The following is a 16,370-nucleotide window of genomic DNA, read 5'->3' on the forward strand; positions in this document are numbered from 1 at the left end:
GGTCAGGATGGTAAGGAAGGAGGGAAAAAAACACACGAAGAGAGCTCCGAAGACACCAAGGAAATAGTCCACTTGCCCACGACCACGACGAAGTAATAGTGGCGGTTGGATAAAATGTTAATAACTAAAATGGAACACCGGGTGTATATAGAGCAACATAGAATGTGCGGTGTAATGCGTTGTCTGCCCACCGACGTCTATATAGATCATAATTAGGTTCAATTAGTGAAGTGAAATATTTTTTAATTTTAATTCAACTTTTTCCCCTGGTTTTACACCGTCCGCGGTTGACCATTTTGGGTGGTGGGTTTTTCTCTTACATTAATCACTGTCTTGTTAATTCCGGGTAAACGATGAGTTTGTTTGGTGAGACGAGTGTTCTATTACTTAACACTCTAGTTAATTACAGCTTTATTGCTATGTTGTGGTGTTTTGACAGATAACTGTTGTAGATTTGCGTCCATAACATAAAATGTAAGAGATAAAATATAGTCATCTATTTCCAAGAAAAACAGACATTGGAATCCTTGAGACCTTGTCCACAAAGATCTACTTCAAACAGAACAATTTGCAAATAGACACTTGACATGGAGATAAAGTTCAACTATTTCCCCAAAAGAGAACTTACGATTGAAGTTATGTCAACTATTCCACAAAACCATTTGCAAACAGGTCCCGAACATAAATGCATCCAAAAAACAAAGCACAAGGTCGTCTAATCGCCTGAAAGAAGTATCGTTCCGGCTTTGTAATGCTTGTAATATCAGCTGACGATTGGCAACGATGGCCGGGGAATGAAATTCAAACCAAAAGTGACAAAGTGATAGATGAATTGGTTTTTACTGGCAGCTTCGTACAACGGCATTTGGATCACAGTCCATGCCGCCCCCGTACTTTGTGCCGCTTTGTACACTGTCGACGCCTTAGCAATACCGACCATGAAAAAGGCCCCCCGTATGTTATTTGAGGAATTTTAATTAAAATCGAAATGAGACCCAATCTTCCGCGCCTACCAGAGAGGGAAGGTACTTCGTAGAAGTGAGCTTTCTTTCAAAGTACCGGCTTTCCCTCCAAGATCTTGGTATCGAGCACAAGATCGAGCGGCAAACGGTTGTGGTAAAAATCATTAGTGTAAGTGTTCGGCGGAGGATCATTGTTCTGTGAAGGGAATGTGTTTTCTCACATTGTGATGTGCACTGGCAACAGGAAAAACGCAATGAATTATTGGCCCGTTGTTATGGTGAATGGGAAATTGTGTCGGAAATTTGAGCATAATTTAGCGGCTGTTGGAAAATTCCGATATTTATACACACGGATCCAAACCGACAAGCGATTATCCATTTCTCACGTGGAGAACGGATGACTGGTTACAACCGTGACCAGACAGTTTAAAATCCGGACCGAGACTCTCGACGGTTCAGTGGACTGTGGTAAAAATTACTCATGGAAAACTGGACAGTTACCGGACGTTGAAGATTACCAAAAAAGAAAAAAAAAACACCATCATCTCCATCCGATAATGGGACAACATCAAACCAAAAAATTGGATGTCTCATTCCGAAACCATCAATAATGCGAAATGATTCCTTGTTCTCCATACTAACGCCCGTGGCAAAACTGGCAACGTGGTAAGCAAAATCAAAGTAAAAAAAAGTATTTTTCCAAAAGCAATTCTACGCATGAAAAACTTTCACCGCATTATATTTTCCAAAATTGACCTTGTTGAAGTGAATGGTGTGTGTGTATGTCTGTAGGGATGGCGGGATTGGCAGCATATTACCGTTCATACCATCACCATCATCATCTTCGTAACGTTTCGTTACGCCTGATCGGTTGCGTTTGGTGAACATACCGGCAAAATGTGCCAATTTCAGCCATTTAGTTGCCGTTGGTTGCGTATTTGTTTCGTTGCTTTAGGGTGGTAAAGCAAACTTAGGTCCGAAAACAAATTATTCAGTGTGCCGTAAGCTTGACGAAAATCAAGCATGAAAAATATAAAGCTACGGCCGTTTCGCCATCAATCTCGGTGGCCGGGAGGGGGGCGCTAGCTAATGTGTATGTTAGGGAGTCCTCGTTGTAGTAGTAAATAGCAATATCCATAATGAGATTACAACTCTTCGCGGCCATATTTGCGACATAATTTCCGGGTTGTTGTGGCGTTAAATAAGCTTGCCAATTAGGTGTGTACGGTGAACATTGAACAAGGCTTTCTCTTACGTCGCTCCCTTCTTGGTGGAGGTAAACTTTCTTTATAAAAAGAAGAAAAAATTCTCTCCATGGAGACGCCTGGTTGAATGGAGACGCCTGGTCGTTTATGTTTAAGTCGACCCAAAATGCACAGTGGACGTAGAAATGTTTCGGAAAGTAGAGCGTCATGAGATCTTCGTAGTTTTGTTTTGTGAAACTAGTATTAAATGTAACTTTATCTTTAAAAAATGTTCATTTCAATTATCAAATTGTACGTTTTTCCAATATTTTTTTTTATTTTGGTTCATTTTGGACAAATTTATATATAAATATCTACCCACATATAAATATTACAAGTAATGTGTTCTAAAAAATCACAATTTATCCCGGTTTGTGTTCATTGTGCGCTGCAAGGCAAAATGCAAAAAAAAGATGCACAACCTAGAGTTAGAAAGCTTAACTCCATTGGGTCAAAGAAGTGTTGTTCTTCGTGAGCGAACAAGCATTGCAAGGAACAGGCAACGTGGGAAACATTACATTCTTTGCAATGAGTATGCTTGCAGCAGCAACAGCATTTGCAACGTGTCCCTCTGGCAAAAGGATGCACAGTTTGATACAGATTTACTTCCACTGGATGTAAAAGCAAACGGAACGGAAAAACGTTCCGCTGGGAATGGTTCTGAGGTTGCATTCCACGTACAGGAGAAAGCTTTACCAAAGCTGTAAATAGAATAAACCGTAAACGAAACAAATTGAAATCGTTTCAACCAAAAAAAACACACACACACAAACAGAAGATTTTAAATATTTTCTTGTTGCACCGTAACTGTAAAGTAAACAAAGAATTATTGGATGCACATTTAAGGCGAGGGAGCGTAAGTAGCCACACAAAGAGAATTCATAAATAATGCGAGCTTTACACCATAGTTTTACAAGCTTCGTCATAAATGGGTCCCTTTAAGGAAACCTTGAGTAAGGTTTGTAGCATCCACACCTGTTTTTCCCTCACTTGACGAAGTATTGTCACACACACGCTTGCATTGCTTTTGATGGATGACATAAATCACGAATAACAAAACAAAATGGAGAAGGCGAAAAATCATCCCCCCCCACACACACACGTACTGTCTTGCCCCTTTTCAAAAGCTTTTCGATTATAAAAGTTTTCCTTGCTCGTACGAACGGTTTTCACCGTACAGGTACGATTCGATGCATAGACATTACGTATGCAAACGGGCGTACAACAACTCGTTCGCAGCGCCAATTCATCGCGCGCGTAAAAGTTACATCAAAAAGTTATGCTTCGAAGTCGTGCGGCACAGCATCGCAACCGTTCCTACTTCATAGCTTCCTAGCAATCCACAAAAAGAAGCAAAAAAAAAACAGCGATAGGTGAACGATTTTAACGATGGGCCTTGGATCAAATTCGCCGCACAATCACGGCAATCATCGCGAATCGTTACCATTGGTCGAAGGTATAGCATCCAGGGCGAAGGGTGGTGTGACGCTCGTTGTATTTTTCGACCCCCCGCTTTTTTTTGTTCGACCCATTGCCAATTGGCTCTTTTCAAAAAGTTGCAATAAACTGGAGACAACCGTGGAGTTCGGTAGAAGATGAAGCAAAAAAGGCTAGGGAACCTGGTAGTTTACTCGCCCATTTTAGTGCACGAAATTGCTTGCACTAAAACGTTAAACTTCCGTCCAAACCGGAAAAGGGTAAAAATTGTGTCCACAGCGCACGGTAGTAACTATGGGAAGAGATAGAAAATCTGTCAGTGAATAAAATGCCACAGAAAATAAAAAAAATAAAACAGGTGGAGCAAACTTCTTTTTTTCTTCGTTATTATTTCTAGTGAACCAGTTTCGTGCTCTATCAGTAGATATTGGGCAAAAGAGAGAGGGAGAAAAAAATAGATCGTCTCTAAACTCTGCTGGTGCTTTCCGATGTTACGGTGTTTCTGTTTTCTTTAACTACCCGGTTTTTGGAAAGATAGTGCTGGGCCAAAATGCGTTAAACAAATTTTTGGATGAACACTTGCAGCTTGCAGTGCCGGCAAAAAACACAACACAAAAAACCCTCGCACATTGGCACACACCCGGGCGCAACATGCTTTTTTCGGGGTAGTTCGGTGCAGGGGATGGATGCAAAAGCTCACAAACTCAACAAATGGCAACATTTTGGGAAGGGTGGAGAAAATGCATTCAGCGCCCCCTTTGGAAAAGGGATTTGGACGCTGGTTGCGGTTTCGACCAGCATTCGCATTTGCACATTTGCATTCGTTGGCTGATTTCTTCCCATTTTTCCCGCTCAGCAAATTCACAATTTCTGCCCAGTTTGCCAGGAAAACTATGCCAAGTGAAGGCAACTTGACGTGGTTTTCGTGTACTAACGGGGTTAGGTGTGTGTTTTTTTCCTTCTCTCTCTCTCGTTTCGTTTTACTTCAATGCTATTTAATATTCAAGAAATGGCGCACGAGTTCCCTTAAAACGATGGTGGTTTTCCGGCGATGAAGTAAACTTTCGGGGTAGATTTCACAAAAAAAACCCCCAGCTCGACCCCGGGTGTGCCCGTGTGGTCGGACCAAAAACGGCTCCAAAAGCTTCTCGTGCCGAACCATCATCTTCATTGCAATCGACCGATATCGCCGCGGCTTCCGTGGCTTTCCACGCGTTAGGTTACCGCGTCTTCCCGTGTTCCGGTACTCGTTAGTCACCGTCGATTTCACCCGAATACGACCGGAAATTAAAGCCAGCGGGATAGCGGCGGAAAATTGGGCAAAACCAGCAATGGCCCTGAGGTCTTTCTCCTTCTCCATGCAAAAGAAAAAAAACGAGAGAAAGAGACGCAGACAACACGAGACAATCTCGCGTCTTGGGCATCGAGAAAGAACGCGCCGCACGCGTGGTTCGGTGGGTCTCCTCTTTCTGTTTTTTTAAATACATTTTTAACTCGATTTTTGTGCTTTCTTTCGTACAGAAGTACATGGTGAGGTTGAAGGGATAAAAGGAAGAAAGGAAGGGAATGAGAATGGCCAAACCGTGCCGAAAATGGTACGATTTGATCGCAAAACCCGGTACAAAAGATGGAAGTCGGTATGCAGCCAGGAGTGCGTCTGCGTGCTTTGGCTTTTGACTGGGTGCTTGTTGAGGCTGACTTTTTTTTCTTTCCTTCTTCAAACCAACTGCGTTTCCTGTGTAGCTTTTCCCCGGGACTTTGCAAATGTTGCGTTTTGGGGTGTGATTTGTGTGTGTTTGTGTGCTTTTATATCTTCTTTTTCACCGTGGTATAGGGGTTGGAATTATTCTACGCCAGGAGGATTCAGCAAACAGCATTCGTGTCGTGAAGGATTTGCATTTTTGTGCGCGCTTTCAATCTCCAAATAAAAAAGGGATTCAAAACTGAACTACGCCAAACTACAAAAGCGTCCGGTGAATTATGCTATTTTAGCATTGCTTTGTTGTAGCGCAAATACTTTTCCTCCGGCTGGCAAAAAAGGTACAAATGGGAGATGGGAAACATCACAACAAGAGGGAAACAACACACAGAGCACTATAGTCTTGCATTTGTAATATAATAATGCAGTCAGATACTTGCGGGTGGATGTTTTTTTCTACTAGATATGCGCGCGGAAAATATTTTAAAATAATGGATAAAAATGGATGATGGAGAAGCATAGCAACAATTGCTTCGCGGTTAATTTGCTTTAGGAAATATTGACGTACATTCTACCATCCTTAATGGAAGCAGTTAAGAAAATGATAACTTATTTTAAACCGGTTTGGCCTCAGAAATTATGGGAAAAGATCCTTTATTTCAGGTTTACTTGGTTCTTGAGCAATCTGTGAAAAATGATCAGTGTTCTGTTGTCATAATTAGTGAGGTCAGATCAGATGTCAGAATATATAATCTTACATCTAATCTAACCTCACCCATTATACCAAGAGAACACTGTTTTTATGAACTTCTATGAATGATACGTCTAAATGAAGGTTTCAACTGCTGGAGTACACTTTGTGAGTTTATCCGAAATCTTCGTAAACCCTAAAGTTTTCAAGGAGTGTCATGTAGCTTTCGATGTCCATTAAGACCTCCAGATATTGCAATTCAGCGTGCGCCGTGAATACTGTTTTTAAAACAGAAGAATGGCTGTTAATTCGAAAAATTATATAAATTTGCCAATCTCCTAATCCTTTTTTGGGAAGTTTAGCAAAATTTATAAATTGATGTATTTTAATGTGAATTTATTGAAATAAGATTCTTTTCGCTCAGATAATGCTTTAAATAAAAAAAGAATAAAAAATAATAAAAAACTAAAAAAAAATTAAAAATTTGAAAATTTCCTATGGCTATAACCTTAGCTTGTTTTTAGCAAATTTAGCAAAATTTTCTAAATTGATTTATTTTAATGGGAATTTGTTGCAATAAGTTTCTTTTCACTTAAATAGTGCTTTAAATTAAAAAAAGAATAAAAAATCAGACAAAAATTTTAAAAAAAATTTCAACTCGAAAATTTCATAAGGCTTACCCCTTGCCATTTTTTTGAGAAATTTTGCAAAAAAATTCAAATTGATTTATTTTAATGCCAATTGGTTGCAATGAGTTTCTTTTCACTCAAATAATGCTTTTAACAAAAAAAAAAAGAGTAAAAAATAATAAAAAATAAAAAAAATTAAAAAAAATGAAAATTTCATAAGGCTCATTTTTGCACCAACTTTTGCCTATAACGGATCGCCAATCTTTAACCTGTGGTCGATAGATGGCACCAATGGCTACATTTTTTTCTTGGACGGCCATACCCTCAGATGTCTGTACCACAAGTTATTCGAGGAACCAAGTTCCATACCCTGTTTGAGAAAATGAAAAATTTCCTCATTTTTGCATCAAGTTTTGCCTATAACTCGGTCGGTATCCAACGGATTGCCAATCTTTAACCTGTGGTCGATAGATGGCACCAATGGCTACATTTTCTTCTTGGACGGCCATGCTCTCAGATGTCTGTGACAGAAGTTATTCGAGGAACCAAGTTCCATACCCTGTTTGAAAAATGTAAAATTTTCCTCATTTTTGCACCTAGTTTTGCCTATAACTCGGTCGGTATCCAACGGATCGCCAATCTTTAACCTGTGGTTGATAGATTGCTACAATGGCTACATTTTCTTCTTGGGCGGCCATGCCCTCAGATGTCTGTGCCAGAAGTTATTCGAGGAACCAAGTTCCATACACTGGTTGAGAAAATGTAAAATTTTCCTCATTTTTCACCAATGTAGCAAAATTGAAAAATGTGATATATTTTAATGGGAATTTGTTGCAATAAGTTTCTTTTCACTTAAATAGTGCTTTAAATTAAAAAAAGAATAAAAAATCAGAAAAAAATTTTAAAAAAATTTTCAACTCGAAAATTTCATAAGGGGTACCTCTTGCCATTTTTTTGAGAAATTTTGCAAAAAAATTCAAATTGATTTATTTTAATGCCAATTGGTTGCAATGAGTTTCTTTTCATTCAAATAATGTTTTAAACAAAAAAAAGAGTAAAAAATAATAAAAAATTAAAAAAATTAAAAAAATTGAAAATTTCATAAGGCTCATTTTTGCATCAACTTTTGCCTATAACTCGATCTATATCCAACGGATCGCCAATCTTTAACCTGCGGTTGATAGATGGCAACAATGGCTACATTTTCTTCTTGGACGGCCATGCCTTCAGATGTCTGTGCCAGAAGTTAGTCGAGGAAGCAAGTTCCATACCCTGGTTAAGAAAATGTAAAATTTTCCTCATTTTTCACCAATGTAGCAAAATTTTTAAATGTGATATATTTTAATGGGAATTTGTTGCAATAAGTTTCTTTTCACTTAAATAGTGCTTTAAATTAAAAAAAGAATAAAAAATCAGAAAAAAAATTTAAAAAAATTTTCAACTCAAAAATTTCATAAGGGGTACCCCTTGCCATTTTTTTGAGAAATTTTGCAAAAAAATTCAAATTGATTTATTTTAATGCCAATTGGTTGCAATGAGTTTCTTTTCACTCAAATAATGCTTTAAATAAAAAAAAAATTAAAAAATTCTATAAATTTGCAAATCGCCTAAGGATATAGCCTTATCTTTTTTTTTGGGAAATATAGCAATTACTGAGTAATTCGAACGGAAATGTACAACTATTCTAGCCTAGCTCTGTTAGCCTACCGCGTTTATAATTTCAAACCTAGTTCCGCGAACATGGCAGGTTCAAAAATGTGGACCTAGTTCCAATTGTTCATTTTAAGGAATGGAACGAACCTACCAGGTGCATTCCGGAACACACATCAGTACGGCGGACCCGAAATACCTAACGATGTAAAAATTCTTCCCTTTTGAGGTGGAAACTAAAAGTCCAATAAAGCTTTAAATCCTATTAACTAATTGTTTTAGCAGCGACTAAAACTTTATCTGTGCACTGATCAATAGACAGAAAAGTCAAAATATAGTAGTCAATTTCCCGTACAAGCAGCAACAGTAAAATGTTTTCAAATATTGTTACTTTGTTGGTGGAAAACCATCACCCAAGAAAACACATCACATCACACATCGGATGCAGGTGTAGTAACAGTACGCAAGAAAGCGTACCATAAAGATGTACAATTCAGCTGTGCTATTGTCGAATTGTAAACCCTTTTTCAACACGGAAATGAGCTGACCGAAACAGTCGCGACTCGGCATATCGGAAAGCTCTGACTCTCTAGCTATTGTTTCCTCTACCAGAACAGAGAAACCTGTCTGTCTATCTGTCTGTGTGTGTTGGGCTTGATACAAAAGCTTAGTTTCATTCCTTTGTCTTAAAGTCGTTCAGGTCTGATAACGACGACCAGAACAAAACAGTCAATCTCCTGTAAGTGCAGTATGTGCAAAACAGATACAAAAAAAAAACAGTGCAACATTGAACGGGTGAGGGAAAAAATAAGTGGCATCGGAAACGCTCGGGAAATTCATCGCACGTTGCACCAGTGTGTGTAGAATTGTTTTGCTAAAAGAATACTCTGTATCCACCTCCACAGCTAACTGCAGAGCACACAGTTGGGTGATGGGGTTTTGGGATTCGCCATTTCATCTTTGGTCACATCTTTGTGGCTCAGCTCAGTAGAAATGAATCACTTGCAATAAGAAAGAAAAAATGCACCCATCGGGAACGGAAGATTAAGCTGTGTGCAGTTGAAGTTCGGAGTGGAGTTTGAAGAGGGGCGGCAATGCAGTTCGGGCAATGCGCATCCGCTTTGTGTGGTGTGAATTGGCAATGCAGCTTCATAGTGCCAGCTGCAACAAATAGAACTGTCCTTCCGAATGATATATGAAGTGTATCCATTGGCCTGCCATCCTACGGTGGGTGTGGAAGTGGTTCGTCCACCAGTAGTACACGTGGTAGTGTATTGGTCCGTTGGCAGCACTATCTTTTCTGCCCCCACTCCCCGTTCCAGATGCAATAATTGTTCAATGTGCTTACAGTGACTTAGCGTAAAGGAAGGAAGGAGAGGACATGTGCAAAAGCGGTAGGGATTTAGTGAAAAGAGGGTACGTAAAATCATGTACACCATTCGGTGCGAGAAGGTACGGCGTGGGGTTTTGAGGTTTTGCACCTATTTTGTAGGTAATTGGATTTTTCGGTTTGGTTATATTGATCGGACTTGCACGTATGATGCGGCGTCAGCAATGGCGTCATATGGGAAGGCAGTAGTCTACCTAACCCATTCACTCTTCCCTAAGCTTCACCGATGCGCCCAGGATGTGGTTGCGTTTGTTTGGATGCCGGGAACGAGGAATTGTATCATTTCCCCCGCCAAATGGCAGGCGCGCGGGATGATCGGGTCGGGTTGAAAAGTTTTAATTAATAAATGGTTGAGGAATGATAAATATTTCAAAGCCGGACCACCAGCAATGCGGTTTGCCCCAAGTGGTTGCCTTCGTTTGGAAGCAATTTAAACTTGACTAGCTGTGCCGCCTTCATTGTTCCCGCGTTTCGAGGGCTGTTTACGTTCGGGTAAAACGAATCTATAGATACGGTTTCCAATTACCGCCCGTTTTGTTTTGCCATATTGCCGGAGTGCATACGATATCGCCAGAAGCAGCAACACGTGCGCGTATGTAAATGGCATGCCAGTTAGATTGATTTTTATTTATTTTACCCAGCGCGCGATCATTAACAGTCAGTAAATTATAACACTTTGATTTGTGTGGAAAGTAAAAATAGAATATCAATTGCCGAGAGAGAGCTAAAGAAGCGATAAAATCTTTTTTGTGAACATTTGAGGTTGAATTGCAATGCTTAATTAAAAAAAAAGTAGCTGTAAGAATAAACGCTGAAGAAGGGGTAATGTATGATGAGGCGCTAGAGCAAAAATTGGCTGCATCGTGTAAAACAAAATATGGTTGAAACGCGTCGGGATTAAATTGATAATTTGTGGATTTATAAGATCACTTGCAACTTTTTTGTTTCCCATTTTTTTGCTAATTGAATGCAATTCATTTCGTTGCAACAATGCAAAAAATAACTATCGCGAAGGGAACAATAAAAAAAACCGCCAGGTAAGACACACGTAACACACGAGCAGGCTAGTGTCCATCGCATCACAACGGGTTTTACACCACATTCTTTTCATCACTTTCAGTTTTTGTGTGTTTTTTTTTTGGACGTTCGAGAGACCGGACACGATTGGAGCGGGAATCAGTATGGCTAGTGAGTTGGCTTTTAATCTTTTAATTAATATTCTGTTCATACCGGCGGCGGTCATTCAATCGGTACACCAACGGCAACCCTTGTTCGTTGGCTTTATTCCAAAAAAAAGGAAGGAAAAAAAAATATATTCTCACCCCGATCGTTTGCGTGCTGCAACCCACCGGGGGTGGGAGAGGTCATACTGTGTGCAGGGCAAATTCATGGTAATTTCGTTGTTCATTCAATTAAAAACGGTAAGGCTTTGTAGTGGACCCTAGGGTGGAAAATCACGATTAATTTATTAACATGTCACACTACCTCAACCGGTGCCGATTTTTGCTGTTGCCAATGGTGAGTGTGTGTGTGTGTGTGTGTGTGTGTGTGTGTGTGTGTGTGTGTGTGTGTGTGTGTGTGTGTGTGTGTGTGTGAGTGCGTTTTTTTTTTCATTACACACCCGAAAAAAAAATCATGCTTTTTTCTCACACCATTCTGGTGCAGCTTTTCCGATTTTTTTTTCTTTTGCGTCTGTATTGCTATTTTCATAAATAAAAACCTTTTTCGCGCACTAACTGTACCAGGGCAGACAGAAGGGCGTGTGCCAACAGTCGTGAAGTGCGGGTTTTTTTTCGCCTGCGTTACCGAATGAACGCCATGAACCGGAAAAACTTCACTCACGGATTACGTGCTTGGCTTCGTAATCGATTGGGCAAAGCAACAGCACAAAAAAAATATTAATAAATGAACCAACGGCTTATTGCGCCGCAAAGGTTTGCCGCACCGAGTGTCTGACTTTGCCGGATTTGATAACTGTTCGAAATGTGTTTCAACAACGCAATTTCTCTCTCTCTCTCTCTCTCTCTCTCTCTCTCTCGTTTGTTTTCCTTTTGCACGATGAATGCCAAACATGAATGGTGTAGTTAATTTAGTTAAAAGCCAAAATTACATTGCTAATAAAAAACGTCACAGTGGCCTCGCGGAACTGTGCGCTTTTGTGTTCGCTTTGTCGACCGTGTGTGTGTGAGAGTAGGTGACTTTTGTGCGAGCAAACAGCAAAATCTCTTTCGATGCACTTGAGTGAATGATTTATTCTAATACCTTTACGGTCGTGTGTATGTCGCAGCATAATCCATGTGACGTTCGTAAGACGCATGTTGCAATGCACTGGTGCGTTGCACTGTTCGGGAGAAACGACGCTGAAACGACGGTCACTAAGCAGTCGTTAAAATGGATTGTATCAACGGCAAAACCATTAAACGCGCGTTCACGCGTCACACGCCGCACGTATTAAATGCGCTCGAATAGCGCTAAAAATAGATAAACACGTTTTGGCTTTGTTCATGGAGACGCCCGGTACTTCACCTAAAACACTGCCATGGAAGATGAATGGCTTTGCGAATGTGCGAATGTTGCGAGCGCGAACCGTATGTGTTTCTGATCGACACGCAGCACGATGACTGACCGGTTAATGTGGGACTTGTTAGCATCTTATATCGGTCCCTGAGATCTTTTCCACCCGGCCATTTTGCTAGCAAAACAAACCCGAATTGATACGAGCGTCGGTTATTCCTCTGGGTGAGAGAGTTTTTGTGCATGCGAGAAGAAAAAAAAATCGGTTCTATATTGTTTTTAATATCTGTTTACATTAGTCTTAGCGACCTAAGTAAATAAATCGAGTTGTGGCAGAATTATGGTTTGTTGGTCCAAAGTAAAGAATTTTCTGTTGAATATTTGAGGGTAATAAGTAAAATTGTCAGAAACGAAGTTACATAAAATTTACTACTATTATCATCAACATTTATCGTCACATAGCACAAAGAAATAAAGAGAGTACAGAATTAATGACACTTGCATAAGTCAAATAGTCTTCCAGTTAGAAGGCACTACTACCTTGCCAGCTTACCTTCGTTTACACAAATAAAAACTACAATTCATCAGGAGACGTCGATAGTACAGAAAAATCAAACAGTACAACATGTGACGAAGAACGGAGACAGTTAAAGAAAAAAGTAAAACAAAAACAATCTAACAGAAATAAAAAAAAAAAAACAAAACAACCCACGAACTAGAAACGATGGACGGCAAAAGACACACACACACGAGTTACCTCCATACTTTTCGCAGATCCACCTCACATACTGGATGGAGGCGGACAGCTCGTTATCGTAGAGTGCCCGATGTTGGGCCGCGGCCGCCTCGTTTGCCCGCTCGATGGCATCGGCCGGGACGCGGGGGAACAGGTTTTCAAGCAGATTGAATCGCTTGCGCTGTTCCCAGTACGAGTACCGTATCGGGCGCACCTCCGTTTGGTTCGGTGTGACGACCCGGTTCATGTACGATTGGTACAGTGCGGTCCAATCCCGTACCGTACCGGTGGATGATTTCAAACTTTCCATAATTGCCACCGTGCGCGTTAGGTTGGTACAGATGGCGGCAAGGTGTAAGCTGTTAGCGATGCTGGTGGAGTTCGGAACGTGGCCGGGCAGACTAACCCCAGGCAGGGCAATAGTCGATTGCCCTGTTTGTGGGGTTTTTTTTTTCAAGGTATCCCAGGTATCAATATCCCAGATTCGAACCAGTAGACCAGGATGGATGTGCGGGGGGATAAGACAAATTCCCAAACCCTCCCTCCCACAGGGATGGCCGCGTAGAACGTAGAAAGACGGAAGAAGCAGATGGTGACGATGATGATGATGATGATGATGATGGTGCAAAGCGTTGGATGCATATAGGAAGGGATGAAAAAGCAGGATCAGGATATTTATGTTTGGTTCGTGACTGTTTCTTTCTTTCTTTTTTGTTTGTTGTTTGCACCGAAAATGCACTTAACCCACACAGAAGGCGAGCAAAGGGATGTATCTGCAGGGAGTTGCACGATGCATGATGTTTGGATTTCTCAAAACGGATGGCTTTGTGTCGTTTGCTGTAAGCTTACCACTACTGCTACGTATCACTACTACAGTTTGGGAGTTTTTTTTTGTTTTTGTGCTGGGATAATCCCAAACTAAGAGTAATGCTGCGTTAGATTTTTTTGTTGTTCGCCTGTTCGTGACTTCATGTTCGTTGCATCAGTAAACCGTTCGGTGCAGTAATTGATTTGCCCGATGGTTGTGTAGCCGTACCGAAAAAGCCTTCCAGATGGGAATCCGGGGGGAGGAAAAAGCGTGCAATTGCGTAAGTTAAACTAAACCGTGGTAACGGACCCGAACCCAGCTGAGCCTTTGGGGTTTTTTTTGTTGATGTTATGGACAGTCGATTACCCATTGATTAAGAGACGGGAAATTGTAGAACGCGGTGTGGTTTAGGCAATTATTTATGATCTAAAACTTTTCTGAGGTTTAGAGTCTATCCACCGGGCCACCCTTCAGTGATCAGCTATAAATCACAGTGACCGGAAATGGATTTCCCTCGAATAAGGGCGGGGGACGAAAAAATCAACTGGAAATTCATTCGATTAGGCTTCGGGTCAAACCAACCTTTCCCGAACAAGAGCCTGCGGGGGGATGGGGGAAGAGAAGGAGCAACAGAAGCAGCTGGTACCATAACCAATCTATAAAGTTAATTTTGCGCTATAATTCACAAATTGCTTTGACACCGGAACCGAGCTTGACCACCAGAACCAATAGCGAGGCAATGGTGATATCGCCACCAGCGAAGCGTATCGGGTGTATAGGCAGAAAATAGCCACCGGGAAAATTTGTCGAACCGTAGGCTGAATCGAAACCTTCCACACACGGCGGGTGGTGGAGGGGGTGGAGGGTGAGGGGAGGTTGCAATAAATGACACAAATTATATGCACAGCGTTTGCCAACCGAGGCAAACATGAATCGGGGCGTTTTGCCTGATGTCTGATACACGAGATTAAAGAGCAGTTCAGGAAGTTAATTCAACAAAACCAATTGTGTTCACCTCCCCCTTGTTCCCCCACCCGCTAGGATGAGCCTAGATTCGATAATGGTTTACGAGCGTTGTACGACAACGGAGTACGAGAACCTTCGGAACAAATGGTCAGAAACGTGCAGCGTTGTATAATTAGCCATGCAATATGTCCGATCACGTATCAATGGTGTAGTCGTTACGTTTTTGGGTGACATAAATTATACTTTCGCTGCTGCCTGTTGAACCTGAACAAACACACCGGCCACAACAGGCCATCCCGGGAGCGTTCGGTGGATGGATGGACTTTGAATAAATCAACCATATTTTCCAACGTTTTTTCGTATCACTTCGTACAGCAGGATGACGCTAGGATAGGTTTCCAGCCAGCGGTAATAGGGTAGTTTGTTTGCTTTTCATGTGTTTTTTTTGTTGTTAGAAGCAAGTTATGGAATGGGACAGATAAAATTTCCAAACCCCCTTCCCCCGAAAAACTAGTTACACAGAGCACAAAATTAAACACAATGCAATGCTTCCGGGTTGCGCAAACACACTCTGCGGTTGTGGGGTAGATATCACGGACCGTTTCATGCTGATTGGTGCTGATCGTTTTTTGATCGATCTAGATTTTTCAATTCCAAACGATGCGTGTTTGCAAAATGGTTCATTTTGTGCTCACCATATGGCCCATTGTCAGTGCGAAAGTAATTAAACACTTCAGCGTTGTGTGGCGTACATAATTTGTTACCATTTCCCAATGCCTTTCCAAATGGATCGAAATGCAATCCAACGGTTAAACGGTAAATCAAATTGTTTTAAATAAACATTCATAGCATTCAACCACCGGGGTGATCTCCGCTGAACCCCCCGGAAAAAAAGAAGGGACAAAATGGAAAACACGTCCAATGTTAAAAGCTCATTTTTGGGGAAGGTAAATGAGCGCACGGTTAACTATTTATAACCATAAATAAAACAATTGACCCCCCACACACACACACACACTCATGGCACCTGATAAGTGCTGTGCAAATTGAATTGTAACGATTGTCAACGTGGGAGTGTTGATGCGTTTTCCGGGATTCGTTTTTTTTTTCCTTCCAAACGATAACCTCACATCGGATCAATTTATGGCCGTGTGTGCTCGTTTTGTGGTTTGCCAATCGGTCAATAGTCCAAACCGGTGCTGTCATAAAGATACGCAATCAAATTGTGCCTGTGTATGTTCTTTTTTTTTGTCTCCCCACCTGTAATGGTATAAACGGTCGAGTTTATATATTTGCTTTAGCTAATCAACCACAATTGTGCAAACTGGATCTTCCGAAACTGTTAAACTTTGCGCGTACTCCAACGGGGGGAGGTTAAAAGCCGACTCCGGCAAACACACTCAAACGCTCGAAGTGTAAATATTTGTTTCGAAATTCAATTGTGCCATTGAAAGTCATTGGGACGGGGTGTGTAGCATTTGAAAAACAATTCCATAATTTACCTTTTGCTATTTTTGGCCGGGTACCGCCGTTGAACCCTTCCTAGAAAGGATACCGTTAAAAGGATGATTAATCATTCAGCTTGCAAAAGCATGGAAACCAATTCCCAAGCAATGCGGCGGGTGGATTTTTTTTTGGTTGGTT

The 16,370-nt window shown here is 41.0% G+C and overlaps 1 protein-coding gene across 23 annotated transcripts in view; it reads right to left on the reverse strand.

The window, feature by feature from the left end:
- The window catches only part of LOC125765898 (low-density lipoprotein receptor), a 161,643-nt gene that overhangs the window by 9,802 nt on the left and 135,471 nt on the right, over positions 1-16,370 (reverse strand). For 20 of the 23 annotated variants that reach the window (XR_007418632.1, XM_049431402.1, XM_049431422.1 and 17 more), the window contains one exon: positions 12,974-13,384. The exons of the other annotated variants lie outside the window; for them this stretch is intronic. Coding sequence is in view for 19 of the 20 variants with exons in the window: in XM_049431402.1 (XP_049287359.1) it covers positions 12,974-13,384 (411 nt within the window). In the remaining variant the exon portion in view is untranslated. The remainder of the gene's footprint in view (positions 1-12,973; positions 13,385-16,370) is intronic. 23 annotated transcript variants of the gene reach the window in all.

Source organism: Anopheles funestus, chromosome 2RL, assembly GCF_943734845.2.
Source record: "Anopheles funestus chromosome 2RL, idAnoFuneDA-416_04, whole genome shotgun sequence".
Lineage (NCBI taxonomy): Eukaryota > Metazoa > Arthropoda > Insecta > Diptera > Culicidae > Anopheles > Anopheles funestus.